The 17,733-nt window shown below is 35.6% G+C and overlaps 1 protein-coding gene across 1 annotated transcript in view; it reads right to left on the bottom strand.

Moving 5' to 3' along the window:
- The window catches only part of Atr (ATR serine/threonine kinase), a 146,029-nt gene that overhangs the window by 71,098 nt on the left and 57,198 nt on the right, over positions 1–17,733 (bottom strand). The window contains exons 19-24 of the mRNA XM_023712951.1: positions 17,126–17,269; positions 13,511–13,604; positions 12,501–12,626; positions 5,164–5,370; positions 4,009–4,122; positions 753–868 (exon numbers count right to left, since the gene is read on the bottom strand). Coding sequence (XP_023568719.1) covers positions 753–868; positions 4,009–4,122; positions 5,164–5,370; positions 12,501–12,626; positions 13,511–13,604; positions 17,126–17,269 — 801 coding nt within the window. The remainder of the gene's footprint in view (positions 1–752; positions 869–4,008; positions 4,123–5,163; positions 5,371–12,500; positions 12,627–13,510; positions 13,605–17,125; positions 17,270–17,733) is intronic.

The raw sequence follows: 17,733 nt of genomic DNA, 5'->3' as shown, positions 1-17,733 counted from the left end.
CAAACACCCCATGAGGCCCAAGTACGCAGAAATGCTGGCTTCTATTCTCAGGAGAAGGTAAGAGTCTTCCTTACAAACACCCCATGAGGCCCAAGAATTTATATAACAAGCTGAGATTGAATAAGCATTTATTATTATCAACTAAATGTCAGACACTCTGCTAAGTACATTTTAACACTATCTCATTTGTTCTTAGTAATGATCAGATGAAATGAGTAAAATTAACCACATTTTCAAAATAAGAAAACTATAGCTAGGCATGTTGGTACATGGAGGAGTGTCAGTACACATTCAATTTAAAATAAAAATTTTCAAAGTAACACTGACATAGTATAATACTTAAAAGTTAGAGAATTAAACCAAGTGAAGACACTCTACTTCTCATTTTAACAAGAGTACAGCATAACTCACAATGGAAAATAAATTCAGAAACACAGTAAAACTACCTTTTTCTTTTTGTTAGCGTACTGAAGATTGAACCCAGGGCTCCAAGCACAATGTATAGGTGCTCTAACAGAAAGAGCTACAAACTCAGCTCTTTTTATATTTATTCTGAAACAGTCTCATTAAGATGTCTAGGCTGCCCTCAACTTGTGATCCTCCTGCCTCAACCTTCTGAACAGCTAGAATTATATGTGTGTGCTACCACACTGGATTAAGAACATTTTTAATGCTAGAAAACTGTAAAAAAAATACTGATTTTTATAAAGTTGAAAAAGTCTTGTTAAAATAGTTGAAATGAATCTTCATACCTAGTATTTAGATGAGGTTCTAGTATTTCCCGAACATGCTCGGGAAATCTCTTCCACAGCTGGTGACCTGCGCCGTCTCTCTGCATCTCTCTGCAGTTGTAGATAGAAAGCAACTCCTACAAATACATATTTTATATTCATAAGATTACAGTGCAGCAGATAAACCTTTTTACTATTCAGTGTACTGTATATAATAAGATAAAAATACATAGCAAAATAAAGAATCATACAGTTACAGTGGGGAACTTCCACAGGATATTTATTTCAATGCCTGAAACCATTTATGTAACTTATTTACAAAACTATAGTGCACTTGAAACCAGTTTATGATAGTATGTGATGTCAGATTAATTTATATTTGTAAAATTATATTCCTTGAATTTTTTCTTTTGGTATTAGGGATAGATCTTAGAACCTTACATGCTAACCATGAGCTCCACCCGAGCTGCACCTCCATCCTTACAATTTGGTATTTTCTGAGTTACAATGAAAGCAATTATAAATTCAAACAGTAAGACCTTAGGCTATTTCAAATACTAGATATAAAATACAGAGCTTAAAATTCTGAAAATAGATGTTAAGGACCAATTTACTTACTACTTAGGCCCAGAAATTAAATGGTTAAACTTTCCATTTTAGTTTTTTTTTTTTTTTTTTTTTTTAAAGAACTTTGTAGTTAAGAAAAAAAAAGCTTGGTCTCTGAGTAATTATGTTTAAAATGGGACATTTTAGAATATCATATCACTTACTATGCCTTCTCATTCAACTGTAAATTTATATGTAATAGAGGTTTTCCTGATACTTATTAAATAAAAGCACTGTCTGATAAAATATGTAGTTTACATTTATACTTAGTATTTTTTAATAAAACTAAGAAATACTCTAACTAGTTTATAAAGAAGTACCTAAACTCTAGTTTTCACTTAACTTCAAAATGTTATGAAAATTTTGAAGCAGCTTCTGATGTTTATAAAGTCATTCTAAAAGTAATCCTCTTATCTCCCAGTAACAGACTTACTATATCAGCAATTCTCTTTTTGGTTTCAAGATCATTTACATTCTTAAAAACACATTCAGGGCTGGCCAGACAGCTCAGCGGATTGAAGCACCTGCTTAGGCAGATGTAAAGACTGGTTTGATCCTTTGCCAGTCCTGCCCCAGGGCATGTTGAGCCCACTATTGAGACTGGGCGTGCACCTGTAATACTAGTGCTTGGGAGGCTGAAAACAGGAGTCCAATCTGTGTAGTGAGACCCTGTACTAAATTCATAAAAAAAATTTTAAAAAATCATTTAAAGGTCTGGTTTTTCATTTCATTGAAAAACGTAGTCAGGAACCCTGCAAAACTTTTCACTCTTAAATTTATATAAGTTGGACAGGGAGATAGCTCAGCAGTCTAAGTGCCTGCACTGCAAGTACAAGGACCCAGGTTCGATCCCCAGTACCACACGCTTTGCAGGGCACTGCCCTGGGGCCACCTAGCCAGCCACTGAAACCCAATGTGCTGGCTCATGCCTGTAATTCAAGTAATGAGGAAGCTAAAACAGGAGGACCACTATGAGCCAAGGTTTGAAGCGAGACCCTGTACCAAATACATAAGTTTAAAAAAAAAAATCTATGTTATCTGTGCCCTTATCATGTTTTTTTTTTCTTGTTCTGACAACTCAATTATTCCTGCTTTAAATTAAAGCTATCCTTTCTACTTGTACACTATATTCCATACTTATGTGCCTATTCAAAATATTACATCAGAGCTGGGATGTAGTTCAGTGGTTGACTGCATGTTTAGCATTATGTACCCTATACCAAAAAAATTAAATAAATAAAAAACATCAGTTTATTCCTATATCATCACTTTTCTCTGATGAACCATTCCAGGGAACATAAAAAATATACATTTTTTTAAATCTATCTTTACTCTTCTTTCTTCCCCAGCTACTCTTCCATTTACTTCTTTTTTCTTTTTTTTTTTAAGGAAACAGATTTTTACTTTTATTTTATTTTTGGCGGAACCTGGGATTGAACTCAGGCTCTGTGTGCTTGCCAGGAAAGTGCTTATTCTACTGAGCTATCTCCCCAGCTACTTCTTCACCTTGGCAGCAATGTTCATCAAGAGTTTCTGAAGTTTCTCTGTGTGTTCTTTAAGGATTTACATACTCCACTGAAACTAGTCTCGTCAAGGTAACCAATGACCTCCATGTTATTTGAAAGTGCATGAGCAATAAATTCTTAATCTTCAATTCTTATTCCTGGAAAATATATGTATGTATGTTTCCTGAATCTTTTTTATTTTTTGTGAAAACAAAGCACTGAATAAAAACTAAATGTTCTAAGTAAATTTCTTCAATAAACTATGGTATATTCATTCTGAATATCATTAAGTCATTAAAAAGAATGAGGGTTGGGGAGATAACTCAGTGCCATAAACAGCTGCCTGGCAAGAGCAAGGTCCTGAGTTTGATCCCTGGTACTGCAAAAAAAAAAATGAATTGGTGATATAAAGAGTAATCAGGGGTCCGGGGAGATAGCTCAGTAGAATAAGCACTTGCCTGGCAAGTGCAAGGGCCTGAGTTCAATCCCCAGTTGTGCAAAAAAAAAAAAAAAAAAAGAAAAGAGAAAACAAAAAGAGTAATCAAAAGTAGTGAATGTTTTAAATTTTGTTTTGTTTTGAGGTAGAATCTTGCTATTTAGTTCAGGCTGGCCTTGAACTCACTCTGTAACCTAGTCTGGCCTCAAATTCATGGCAATCCTCCTGCCTCAGCCTCCTAAATGTTGGTATTACAGGCATGTACCATCACATCCGGCTGTTTAATTTTTAAAAGTATCATTATATAAAAAAGCACACTGCTAAAAACAGTCAAAGAAGTGTCTTCAAAGCAAGAGTATTTCAACTATTTTGAGGGAGATTAGTGACAATATGTCTTTTATTATAGTAAGTTTTCTAATTTAAGCATTCATATTTTATGATCACCTTGCATTGATCAACAGTTAAAAGAGTATCTTGAATAATATAATCACATTTCTTTTGAGGTAAAAATCCAAAAATTTATGTGTATACTAAAAATATGCAGAGGTACCTATAATAAAATATTAAAATATAGTTCTTGTACTCTTTAAAACACGTATGATAAATTTACATTATTTTGATGATGAAAATGATAGCTAAAGTGTTTCACAAATATGAAATTTACAACTGTCTTACTAGACACTAAATGTCATTAATATAAAGCCAATATTGATTCCTATGGGCACTTTACCTGAATGGCATAAGCAGCTGAGTCCTGAGCTCGACTGTTATCTGCATATGCAAGGTAAGCTCTTGTTAACTCCATCAATAACCCATATGCAAAGTTCAAATCTTCTACTCCAGTCTCAAAAAAAAAAAAACAGAAAGAAATGGTGATAATTGGCATATAAATTGTTTTAAGGTAAACTGTGCCTCCTGTGGTGAATTAATTTCCTAAGTAAATCTAGTTCAGAAAAAGAAATAGTGAGGTTCAACTAAGGCTAGAATGTAATCTATAGTAAAAAGTCAAAGTCTAAATCTCTTTAAGCCATTTCTTTATAGTAGAATCATTCAACTTTTAAACAGCTCTGGTAATTTGCATTGTTTGTACCCCTTCAAAAGCAACTTATATATGAAACACTTCCCAAATTATATTCTATAGAATCTGAGTCATTTGAGAAGCTGCAAGAAATAATTTTAATAAATCTTCTAGGGGGCCTGCCCCTTAGCTCAGTTCTTTAAGTGGCTGCTTCAACAAAGCAGTCAGGCTCAGGTTGATGTGGTTTGATCCCCACAACTCAAGCCAGCCAAACCTGCCCTGAAGGCATTCAGAGCAAAAAAAAAAAAAAAATCCAATAAATCTTCTAACTGAACATATACTGACACAGTAACTTTGCTTTAATTCTTTTTTAATTCTTTTACAGAGATTTTTGAAACTCATTTAACTACAAAAATTCTTTTTAGGCCAGGGAGATGGCTCAGTGGAATAAGCACTTCCCTGGCAAGCACAAGGGCCTGAGTTCAATCCCTGGTTCCGAAAAAAAAAAAAAAAAAAAAAATTCTTTTATAAACACACACTATTAAAATATCCTAGGAAACTAGTTTCCCATGCAAAGAGCAGTAACAGTGCTTATATAGTAATATTTAAATAATTACATTTCAAGTACTATCACAATTAGATAAGGAAGCTTTAATTGAAAGAGCGTAGCATACTAGATTGGGCTCAAACTACACTGCTTTTGACTAAAGGGTTTCACAGTAAGTATTAAGAGATAAAATTAGAATTACCCAAATTTTCTGATATAGATCAAGCTGTTACGAAGAATAATTTAAAATGTTCTTTGTAAATGAAACATAAAGCTCAATGAACAAAGAAATCTTGTCATGTCAAATTACCACTCCTTACCACGAATGTAAAATCTTTTCCTTGAGTTTCAGTTGTTGAGAAATCTAATCGGCCTGGATCTATTGCTCCCAACTCCCCCAAACATTCTCCACAGAGCAGGCGAGCTTGCGAGTTTGCATCCTGACAACCTTTCAAAAGCACCGTCACCAACTGTGAGATAACAGGTTCTACTGTTTCACTATCAGTTGCATATTTTATCAGTTTTTCCTAAAATAAAAGAAGAAAGTTTATATATGATGTCTATAAACTAGTACCTTCTCCTAAGTGAAGGCAAGTCTTTTATTAGAGCCTTCAATGACATAAACAGCCCATCACAGCATGTGTGTAGGTTTGCCACCACTGTATTAAACCAAAAAGCATAAGGATATTAAGGAATCTATAACATAAACACTAACAAAATTAATTTCTACAATTTTTTCAACTAATTTTTAGTGAGTTTGTATAACTCATGAAATGTTTTTTTTTTTAAATTTTTAAAAATTTATTTATGTGCATGTGTGTGCGGCCAGCTCAGCCCACCAGGGGGCGGCGCTGGCTGGCATGTGGTGCTGGGGGATTGAACCGCGGTCCCTGTGCTTTGCTAAGCCTGTTCTAAGTAGGTGCTTTAGACCACTGAGCCATCTCACCAGCCCCTCATGAAATGTTTCTATATGATTATAATCACTAAGTGTCTTGAACATGTTAGTGACCCATTCACTATTATGTCAGTATATGAAAATGAATACGAGTCTTATCTCAACAAATTCAAACTATTGGGAAAATGTGTATATACATAATGAAAATATAAAGTATGTACAATGACAAATACAAAAAAGGAATGATGATGAAAAAGTACTTGATAACGGTCTAGGATGGTGGCTGATATTTTAGCAAATAAGGAAGAACAACTATTGGGATAAAAATTTGAAAAGTACTGTATATAAAACTAGTAGAAAAGGAGAAAAAATGGAAAAATATACTTTTTATATTTAGTACAGGGTCTACAGGGTCTCACTACATAGATAGGACTCAATGATTCTTCTGTTTTCAGCCTCCCTAGCACTGGGATTACAGGTGTGTGCCATCACACCCAGTCTCAATCACTGTCTCAGCGTGCCCCGGGGGTGGGGTAGCAAGGCATGCGGGGGGGGGGGGGGTACTGAACCTGGGCTGCTGCACTCTGCCTAAGCAGGAGGCTTAGGCCACTGAGCTATCTGGCTGGCCCTCTTTTTTTGGGAAAAGTAGGATAAAAGAGACAAAGAAAAAACATGTTGGTTTAAGTAAGTTTTTTTCACAGATGTATGGGTTTTTTATTTCACTGATTTGTATGCTTGCTTGCTTGCTTCCTTTTCTTTCTCTCCCTCTTTTTCTCACACCCTCCCTCCATCCTTCTTCCTGTGGTACTAGGAATTGAACTCAAGATCTTGCACTTGCCAGGTAGATACTATGCCACTGAGCTATATCCCCGGCCCTTATGTCTACTATCATGCCAATATGAGGATATTCTTATTTCAGTGGCTCTGTAATATATTTTCAAATCAGGTATTCTGCACTCTCTGGCATCATTCTTTTTGCTCAGAATTGCTCTGGCTAATAGGTGGGCTTGTACTTCTATTAAGAATTTTACAATTGTTTTTTCTAGTTCTGCAAAGAATGTCACTGGCATTTTGATGTGATTTGCACTGAATCTGTAGATCACTTTCAGTTGTGTGATTTTAACAGTATTAATTATTCCATTCCCTGATGCTGAATTTGATCTGCAGTTATTCTATTGGCTTTGGAGAATAAGTTTGAACCAGTTCATTCTCTTTTATTTTATGATATAGTTTGAGAAGTAATGATATTAACTCTTCCTTAAATGTCTGGTAAAAGCAGTAAATCCATCCAGTCTTGGGCTTTTCTTGGTTGGGAGCTGTTGTATTACTGCTTCAATTTCATTGCTTATTATTGATTTATATAGGTGATTTATAGGCTCTTGCAATCTGTCCATTTTTCTACTAAATTTTTTAATGTATTGGCATATTTCTTAAAATATTTCCAAATGATGCTCTGCCATTTCAGTGGTGTCTGTTGTAATAATTTCTTTTTCACATTTTGGTTTTCTCTCATTTTTGGTTTGGATGAGGGTTTTTCAATTTTATCTTTTCAAAGAACTATTCCATTGTTTCACTAACTCTTTTCTGGATGTACTGCCTAGGTTTAAAAACAAAAACAAAACAAAAATTGGCATTATTATTCAAGTTCCACTAAATTCATGAATTAATCAATAAAGGATTCATTTGTGCAAATCCATACACTTCTGGGCTAGGGAATTTAGCTCAGTGGCACAGCGCCTGCCTGGCAAGCACAAGATTATGAGTTCAATTCCCAGTACCAAAAAAAAAACAAAAACAAAAAAAAAAAAACAAAAAACCACGAACAAAAACCAAAATCTATAGACTTCTGAGTTTGCAGAAGTATTTCAAGTTCATGGATTTCCTGCTAAGCTTATTCCCAGCTATATTACCATTTCATGCTATTGTAAATGAAGTTTCCAATAAATTTTCCACCTGGCTATGATTACTGACCTTTACGTATTAGTATCGTATTCTATTTTAATTAGCTCATTTATGGTCTGAGTAAGCATTATATGTAGCTCTCTACAATTTCCCATGTTTACTACCATATCATCTAACAATGGAGGAAGTTTTGCCTCTTTTCTACTTATTAGGCTTATGACTGCTTTCCCTAGTCTAAATTTATTAGCAAATACCTCCAACTAAATGTTAAATAGCAGTGGAATGGGAAACCTTGCTTTTAGCTTATTTTCCATTATACATTTATGGGGCTGGGGAAATAGCTCAGTAGAATAAGTGCTAGCTTGGCAAGCACATGGGCCTGAGTTCAATCCTCAGTTCCACCAAAAAAAATAAATAAATAAAAAGAAACAGGAGTCCCATTATACATTTACACAAGTATTTTATGGAATATACCTCTGCTCTGGGTTCAATCCCTAACACTAGAAATCACAGATATATTCATATACATGTGTACATATCACATCAAAAATGTATACATACTTGAGGAAAAGAAAAATAGCATGATGATTTTTCAACAGATGGTGCTACCCTAGAAAATGCCATATATCACAGAAAACCCAGTACATTGCCAGTAGGAATTGAAAATGTATGTGCAGAAATCTCAATAACCAAGACTGCCCAAGCAGCAATTCACCATACTAATAAATTTCTTGAAGCTGATGGCCACCACTCTGAATACCTTTTGTAACTGTAGAGACCAAAGATAACTTGTACTAATCTCATGCTGTATCAATAAATTCAGAATTAAAATATTTATACATGGGGCTGGGGAGATAGCTCCACAGTCCAAATGCCTGCCTGCCAAGAGCAAGGACCTGGATTTGATCTCCAGTACTTCATGCTATACCAGTCCCAGAACCCCAGGCATACTGTGCTGGCCCTGAAACTGGGCGCAGTGGAACATGCCTATAATACCAGTGCTGGGGAGGCTGAGGCAGGAGGATCACCACGAATCCAAGTTGTGTAGTGAAACCCTGTACCAAAATAATTAATTAATCGAAGTAAAAGATTAATGGACTTATGATCCTCCTGTTTTCAGCCTCCCTAGTGCTGGGATTATAGGCATGTGCCACCATGCCCAGAGTGTGGCCAGCTCAGTGAGCCTGGGGGCAGGGCCAGTATGGCCTATGGTGCCAAAGATAGAACCCCAGTCCCTGCACATTTGCCTAAGCAGGCATTTAGTCCACTGAGCTATCTCACTGGCCCTATTCTGGATTCTTACAAGCCTATCCTGGGATTTTGCCAATGGAATCCATTCACTTTGACAGTATCAGTTTTCAGCATCAGACATATATGATTTCTTATTCTGATCCCTTGCCTAATTTTTTAACACAGAAGTAAAATTTCTGCCATCCACTGGGTTTAGCAGTCCTTTAGTCCTTCAAAATGTATATTCTACTTTAAAGAGAAGACACAGGCATCTCCTCTTCAGTGGCACTGACTAGGAGCTGTCAGTACAGCAATTTTTTAAGGGTTGTTCCACCAAAATAAGGCTATGTATGTATATAAGGCTACACAGGTCTTCATCTTGATGTTCACACCATCTTTTGGAATTGGTAAGTGCTGCTACATTGTATTCAATTGCTTAACTGTTTCACAACTTTAGGTCTATTTTTAAATAGACACCTCCTTTTAACACACTTGCAAAAAAATTTTTTTTGAGAGAGTGTCTCTCTACGTAATTCAGGTTGCCCTTGAATTATGTAGCCCTGGCTGACCTCAAACTCGAAGTGATCCTCCTGCCTCAGTCTCCACATATGCAGGGCTTCAACACATTCTTAAGGTATTTTTTCCTCTCTCTGTGGCAAAGATATGAACTTCTAAAACAATTACTGTTTGCATTTGTTTCTTGTGTACTCTGATAGTATGCGCTACAAGAGACTCTGACCTCCCATCCCATTATTTTGCTAGGGCCATGCTTTGGTATTTTCAAAATAGCAGTCTCACAGAGCTGCAACGTCCAATATAATAGTCACTAATTATATGTGGCTATTTAAATTTAAATTAAGCAAAATTTAATTTAAAGATTTTTGTTCTTGGGCTGGGAATACAGGTCAGTTGCACAGCACCTGCCTGGCAAGTGCAACATCCTGAGTTTAATTTCCATACCAAAAAAAAAAAAAAAAAAAAAAAAAATTATGTTCCCACCCCATTATCAAAAAGTTCTGTTCTTTAATCTTGTATTTCAAATGTTCAAGGGAGCACACGTAGCTATTAGTATACACATAGAACATTTTCATCCTCATAGACAGTTCCTTTGGATAGCACTATTCTAGGGCTTAATTCAACTTTGATTTTAATTCTTGCCACATTGTTGGAAAAGAACTCTTTCCTTCTCTTTTTACTCTTAGGTGCTATACACTGGTGTCTGCTGGGTTACGGCTGGGAACACATTTGTCTCTAGGTTCTCATTCTTTTTTTAATCTTCTTGTGTATCCTTTTTTTTTTTTTTGGTACTTGGAACTGAATTCAGGACCTTGCACTTGTCAGCCAGAAACTCCTGGATCCTTTGGGCTCTTTCCATCTAATTTTTTTTACTTTTCTTCTTACCAACCTATAGTAAATCCATCCAGCTATACACAGATGTTAAACTAAATGTATTCTAATTTTAAAAATGCCTTTTAGGGCCAACAAGATAGCTTGGCAGCTCAAAGAGCTTGCTTAGGCAAGCACAAGAACTGCAGTTTGATCCATGGCACCACATGCCATGCTAGCCCCGCACACAGGGTGGGCTGAGCTGGCCACAAAAAAACCCAAAAAACAAAAAACAAAAAAACTTAACAGTGTTACAGTGACTATTAAATTTGTCCTATGACTCCTGCAAGAGTCCTTCTTTTCTTACTCTGCTGGGTAATCTATTAGTATTAGAGCTTTATTGAAGGAATGTGTCAGGGAATTATCAGATGTAATATAACTTTTGCAATGCAGATGACAAGCAGTTGTAGCTTTTCCCTAGGAATAATCAAGAAATTAGCTTGAGTTCTCAGACTTGCTAATTTCACTCTGGCAGATGATGCCTGAGACAAAAGTTTCCTTACAAAGTCATCTACATTAGCAAATGTGCTATCTGCTTGGAAATAACCTAAACAAGAAAACCTCTGTGCCAAGAAGAGATACTTTATAAATTAGACTTATTCCTTTAAAAGACTGTAAGTCCTTTAAATTATATGAAATGTATATAGAGGTTTGGGGCAAGAGCCACCCTTGGGGTAGTTTCAGTTTAGGGCACGCACTGAGGGTACGACTCTCACAGTGTGGATACACGATCAGAAAGGTAAAACATCTAAGCTGTAGGAAATTCAAGCCTCCTCACATCTGGTGGGGTCTTCTTCAGGTTGGCTGCTACTTTGGTTACAGATACTCATTGCCCCAGAAATCATATGTACTCACTACCATTATGTATGTGTTTTTTGCTATGTAAATACTTCTATCTCGGAAGGAAACATAGCCTAGTTTTCTATTCCAGTAAGTTATGAGGGTCGTTAGGCCCTTATTTCTTACTGTATATGTTCCTGATATGGAAAAATTTAGCTCAGTTTATTTTTTTCTAATTTATTTTTTTTTAAATTTTATCTATTTATTTATTTGTGTGTGTGTGTGTGTGTGTGTGTATGTATGTGTGTGTGTGTGGCCAGCTCAGCCCACCAGGGAGCGGGGCTGGCTGGCATGTGCTAGGGGATTGAACCGCGGTCCCTGTGCTTTCCTAAGCTTGTTCTAAGTAGGTGCTTTAGACCACTGAGCCATCTCACCAGCCCCTTTTTTTCTAATTTATACATTTATAGTGATTTGGTATTTTAAACAGAAGTTTTCACTATCATCAAGGTTAGGGATAATCTATACTATATTACCAAATAAAATAATAAAGTTAATTGGTTCCTTGAAAAGTTAAAATTTTACATTAAAACTTTTAATTCAGAGTAGTAAAACAGAAAATTACTGACTTTTCATATCTATAAAAATTATGCTTGAAGACTCATAGAGATTGTTGATATGCAAATACATGAATCTTAGAAACATTTAGCAAATGCTAAACATAACAATGAATTCATGACCTTTTGACAACAAAACTCTAGGACTCAGGCTAATGGCCATCTTGTGGCCAAATCTAGACTCCTAGATTTGATAATCTATGAGAAATGACATCTTCAACTGAGCCTCAAAACTACATCTGTTGAGTCTCAACTAAAAGTGCCAATCTATTATCTTTTATTCAAATATCTAAGCTGTTATGGTTGTGTCTAGTTGTCCCCCCAGAGCCTCATGCAGTCATGGGGGGGATTTCTGGAGTTTGTGATTAATTCATGATCCACTGGGGTTATGGGTGTTGAGTGCTACTGGGATTATGGGTGGAATACTACACCTAGCCTGGGGCAGATAGCCTGAATGCAATTTAAGGGAGATAGACTTCCTCTGTTGCCACTGTTGCTGTTATTCCTCCATTTTGCTCCTGCTGTTTACTGCCGCCATGAAAGGTTGCTCTCTGCCATGTCCTGCTCTGCCTTGGAGCCAGCTAGTGTGGACTGAAACCTCCAGTAACTGCGAGCTAAATAAATCTTTCCTTCCTTAATCTTGAGTGTCAGGTATTTGTTCCAGCAATGAGATGAGTAACTGAGACATAAGCTTTCTTTCCTATAGCTTTTAAATTACATCATCTTAAAATACCTAATTATTTTTATATTACGAATGTCTTTATTAGATGATTAAAAGTTATAGTATTTAAAAATGTCTTTTATTAGTACATGTTTGTAGTACATAATAACTGTGGTGAGTTGAACTTACCTGATTTTTATACAAAATTTCTTTAAGGCTGGTAAGGGCGTGAATACGGACATCTACATTTTCATGTTGAATTGCTTTCATGGATAGCTGAAGAGTTGTTTGAAGATCAGTACTCTCAGAGGTCTCCTATAAAAAGAGCAGAGATATATCTTATTAATTATGTTTACAACTATTTCTGAAGGCTTGAATTTCCTGTATATTTACCATTAAAGCAGTCAGACTATACTACAATAACATTAGCTTTAAAAAATGCTAAAATTCCCATCTCTTCCTTATCAAAATATATGTAATTGTTAGTAATTCTCCAGTAAAAGGATTTTATTCTAAAATGTTTAGATCTGAAAAAAGATTTTATCCCAACTAAGTAAAAAATTACTTATTTAAAGTAAATAATTTTTCATTAAAAATACAAGCTTCCCCTAACTTACAGAGGGTTATATTATAGCACTGAACCAAGTATACAGACTATAAATAATTCAACTCTCTTTCATTATTTAATGTGCTATCCAAGGTTAGGTATCCTACTTCCTGCCCAGAAGTGCTATGAAATCATCATTAATCTTTTCATAATTTCAGAGAGCTCAATAAACTTCAGAATGCTCGAACTATATATTATTGCCCTTCTCAAGTTTAAGAATCATTTAGACCCAACATAACTACAGCAAGATTTGAAGTGCAACAAAACTAGAATCATCTCATGGCTCATTTTCTCCTGGCACGGCATGTAGTTTGGGCAACTTCTTTCTTGGAACTGTAAAGATTTATTGATGTAAATATCAAAAGTTAAAGAACAGTATTTGCTCTCTGGTTTATCAAATGCTATACATCTTTGATCTAAATGCTAAAACTTTCCTCCAAAAGTCATGGATTTATGGAATCATCTAATCACAAGGAAATGGCTAACAATGTAATTATATTATTGTTACATTTAATTTCAAAAGGGCTTTACTAAATTAGAAGTTGTGAGTAATTTTGTATCTATATCTTCCAAACTATAATTTAAAAAGTACCTTTCTATATTCCAGGAGAACCGCTTTTATCTTTTTTAATTCTGGATGATCAGGTAAAAAATATATTTCATGAAGAAAATCTTGCACAGCATCCCTAATGGTTAGTTGGAATACAAAGAATTATTTGCCAAGAATACAATACTAAAAAAATAAAAAGCAAAAACTGAAGGCCAATACTGAGGCCAATTTAACTTATACCTAAAAGTATAGTTGATTATTGACATGCAAAGTTTTCTAACAGTACTTAGTACATTCATCTAAGTTAATAGTGGCAAAAAAATAAAGCTAACAAAAATCACCCAATGTAGTCTGGTTACATTGGCAGCCAAACTTTGCTTCTCAATATACAAACTTATAAATCTGATTCTTCTCTTTTTATTCTGAATTAAATGTGTGACTTGTTTAATGAACAGATTGTGGCAGAAGACATACTGTACTAACATGAGGCTTTTATGTTTAAAAGAGCAGGTGGCTTCCATTTTTATATGACAGAAAGCTCTGAATCATCATGCAAGTCTGGCCATCAACTTAGACAGGACACAGAAGATAAGAGGCTCTGAGACTATACCAAAAGATGGAAAAGCCTACACTAGACTATTTGCCAGTTGAATGTGATATACTATTGGCTTTTGGTATTAACATCTGCAGAAGAAATGAATAGTTGTTATTTTAAGTTTAGGAATGATTTATAATATACACATAACCAAAGCTAGCCCCAAAATACAAATCTCTTATAAAAACTTCAGAGAAAAATATACAACCAGGGGCCAGGGAGATGGCTCAGTGGAATAAGCACTTCCCTGCCAAGCACAAGGGCCTGAGTTCAATCCCCGGTCCCACCAAAAAAATTAAAAAAAAAACCGACAACTAAGCCTTAATGAAGGTACAGTTTTCAATTTGCCTATAATATACTGTTATTTGTGGATCCAGATATAAGTACAGTATCTCTAATCCTAGTCTTTATGAACTCACGCAACAAGAATGTATTAAGTAACCAAAATGCACCAATGTACTAAGTATCATGCCAGATACATAAGATCAAAAAACAAAGTCAAAAAATTTCTTCATGTAGGGAGTTTACTGTCTTCTATTTAGTACTGAGTGAGCAATTTTTCCTCTATGATTTGAAAAAGGCAGAGAAATGATTCCACCATCTATAACAAACAGCACAGATGTGAATGCTTGTACAATAATCTAAGGGTATTTTTTTTTAAATTTTTCAACAAATAATACACTGCATATATTCTTCTTAGTGGTTAATTGCTGTACAAGATGCGGACTTGTGATCCTATTTACAAACTCCATTAGAACAAATCATTCTATTCATTAACAGAATGTAACTATACATCTATCCCAACCACTTTGAATACACAGATACAAAATGGACATTCATCTGTATACCCCATTTTTTCTAAGTTCCGTTATTGAATATTATAGGTGTGTAAACTCAGCAAAATATTCTAAAAGAGTCCAGTAGCCCATATTAGCATTGGGTCTTCTGTTTAACTGCCAATGTCAGAAGTTATTGACCTGAGTCCCCCACAGCTCAACTTAACAGCATGGCTTTATTTCTTATAATTTCGTCTTCATACTTTTCTACTGGATGGTTAAGACCAAGGTAAAGCAGGACCTATGCAACAAGAGTTGTAGCTTTTTGGTCTGAGAAGGTCAGTAAAATTCCCTCAGGATTTATCCTGAGATCCTGTACCTCAGATTTAGAACCTTTATCAGTGCAGCCATGTGGAAGAGTCACAGCCAATGCTTGGCCATTGTGCTCTCTGTGAAAGCCTGAGAGAGTATCTTCTCCCCATGTGACTCTCCTTAGGCCCACTCTATGTCATCGATCACTTTCCTCTTTGGCCCCATAATCTTCTTGATCAGAAAATTTGGGACACTACCGAGGTACATGACGTTACAGTACAAGTTCTCATATGTCCTGAGTCTTAATTGACCTTAGAAGGCTAGGGCCAAAATGTTGGCTTTCCTTGTATCCCTCCTTTTTCTCTAATTTTGGTCTGCAAACTTAGGTTATTAACCATCCAGAAGAAAAGCTTATTGTTATTATCAAACGATTTGGGCTATCAATCTTAACCTCACTATCTCACTGCATTTCAAACAACTTAGGCATAATAAGGAACAGGTATTTTTCATCAAATATTGACATGTTGAACTTTAAGTCCCTACAGAAATCTAAGGGTATTTGAAAAGTGATTTAAACTGATGATTCCGCTATTTTTTTTGTAGATAGTAATCTACAAAAATTACAAAAAATAAAGCATTTTAAACAAATAAAAACATTAATTTTTCTTTCTCTGCTTTTTCCTCGACTGGAAAATCAGTGGGAAAGATTAAAAGGAATAGTAATAGCATATGGGTAAGCAGGTAAATAATTAGTATGTACTTAAATCCTAACTCTTCAGAGGGAAACTATGATATGCAACAGTTAGTTTAAAAAAAAAAATCATCTAAAGGCTAAAACACCTCTGGAGTCAAAAGAGCCCAGGTATGGTGGCACATGCCTCTGGTCCCAATATCCTGGAGGCTGAGGCTGGAGGATTGTCATGAGTTCAGAGGCAGCATAGATTATTTAGTGAGTTCAAGGCCAGCCTGCACTACGCAGCAAGACCCTGTCTCAAACAAAACAAAACAAATTAAATTAAAATGTAGACAGTTGCGGAAAGCCTTGAATGTCAAGTTAAGCAATATGAAATTTGCCAGTTAGAAACAGAAAACCATGAACATCACTATATACTGAAATGATGTAAATCAAGAGACTTTCTATTCTTTTTCTGAGACAAGGTCTCCCTTTGTAGCACAGGTTGTCCTTGAAATTCCAGATTCACCTGCCTCAGCCTCCTGATTGCTGGGATTAGGAGGTGTGCACCATCATGCCTGGCAAAAGATGTTTTTGAAAGGCATTCTAGAAACAAAATCAAGAAACATGCTAAAAGCTAAAGTAAGGAAACTGGTTCAAAGGTTAATGCAATGGAGAAATAAGGATTTCAAAGGAGGTAAGGTACACAAAATAGGTAGTTATCCTCTTCAACCTTTCTCATGCTATTTGATTGTGTTTGTTGTTGCTGTTTACTCTTTTTGTCTTTTTTGATACAAGGTCTTCGTATGCAGTTCAGGCTGGGCTTGAAACTCCTTCTGTAGCCCAGGCTGGCATTGAGCTCACAGCAATCCTTTTGGCTCAGCCTCCTGAATGCTGGGATTACAGGCATGCACCACCACCCCAGGCAATAAAGAATTTTGTTGTTCTTTCAGTATTGGCTGTTGAAATCTAGGTCACTATGCTAGGCAAATGCTCTACCACTGAGATAGATCCCTACCCCTTTTGGACTATCTTTTAACAGTGAGAACAAAGGTAAGTTCAACTTTACCTTGTCAAATTTAAAGAAAAATGATTTTAAATGAGTTTCTGAGTTTTAAATAACACAACAGAAAGAGTATCAACTCTGTATATAATTACATGCTAATTTCAATATATTTATGAACTCTAAAACTAAAAAAGTGTATAGTTTTATATTACAAACAGTAACCCTAAAACTTTAAGACATTAAAATACAAAAAAAAAATAGTTGCTATGTTTAGTATGAGTTTCAGTTACAATACCTGTTTTCAATGATGAGGTAGTGAAAGATAGCTGCAGTTTCTTTAGGCTGGATTTGTATTAGTGGTAACAAAGCTACTATAACATGACTGAGAAGGGAGCCCAGACAAGCATGATCCAGGCAGCGAACAAAGCAATCCCAAGCTCTATGTGAAAAAGCAAATAAAATTAAGTTCCACTAGTTTTATTAAAGTTGAAGAAACAATTTTATATAGCACCACAGATACATACATGTTAGGTTACATAGCTTTTTAAAGGTAAATATTATACACTCATCTAAAGCAATCTCTAAATTATATTAAGTCAAGAGAACAAAATAAAACCCAGTAATCTGGAGCAAGGGCTGGCAGGATAGCTCAGCAGACTAAGCACCTGCTTAGGCAAGCACCAGGACCAGGATTCGATCCCTGGCACCACATGACATGACATGCTGTGCAGTGCTGGTCCCAGCCCCGGCCCCGGCTCCGGGCACACTGAGCCACTGAGTCCAGGTGAGGTAGCACATGCCTATAATCCCAGTGCTCGGGAGGCTAAAAACAGGAGGATCACTATGAGTCTGCGCTACATAGTGAGATCCTGTACCAAATACATTAAAATAAAATAAAATAAA

This window comes from Octodon degus, unplaced genomic scaffold, assembly GCF_000260255.1.
Source record: "Octodon degus isolate 3935 unplaced genomic scaffold, OctDeg1.0 scaffold00028, whole genome shotgun sequence".
Lineage (NCBI taxonomy): Eukaryota > Metazoa > Chordata > Mammalia > Rodentia > Octodontidae > Octodon > Octodon degus.
This window is presented reverse-complemented; position numbering and strand designations above follow the sequence as displayed.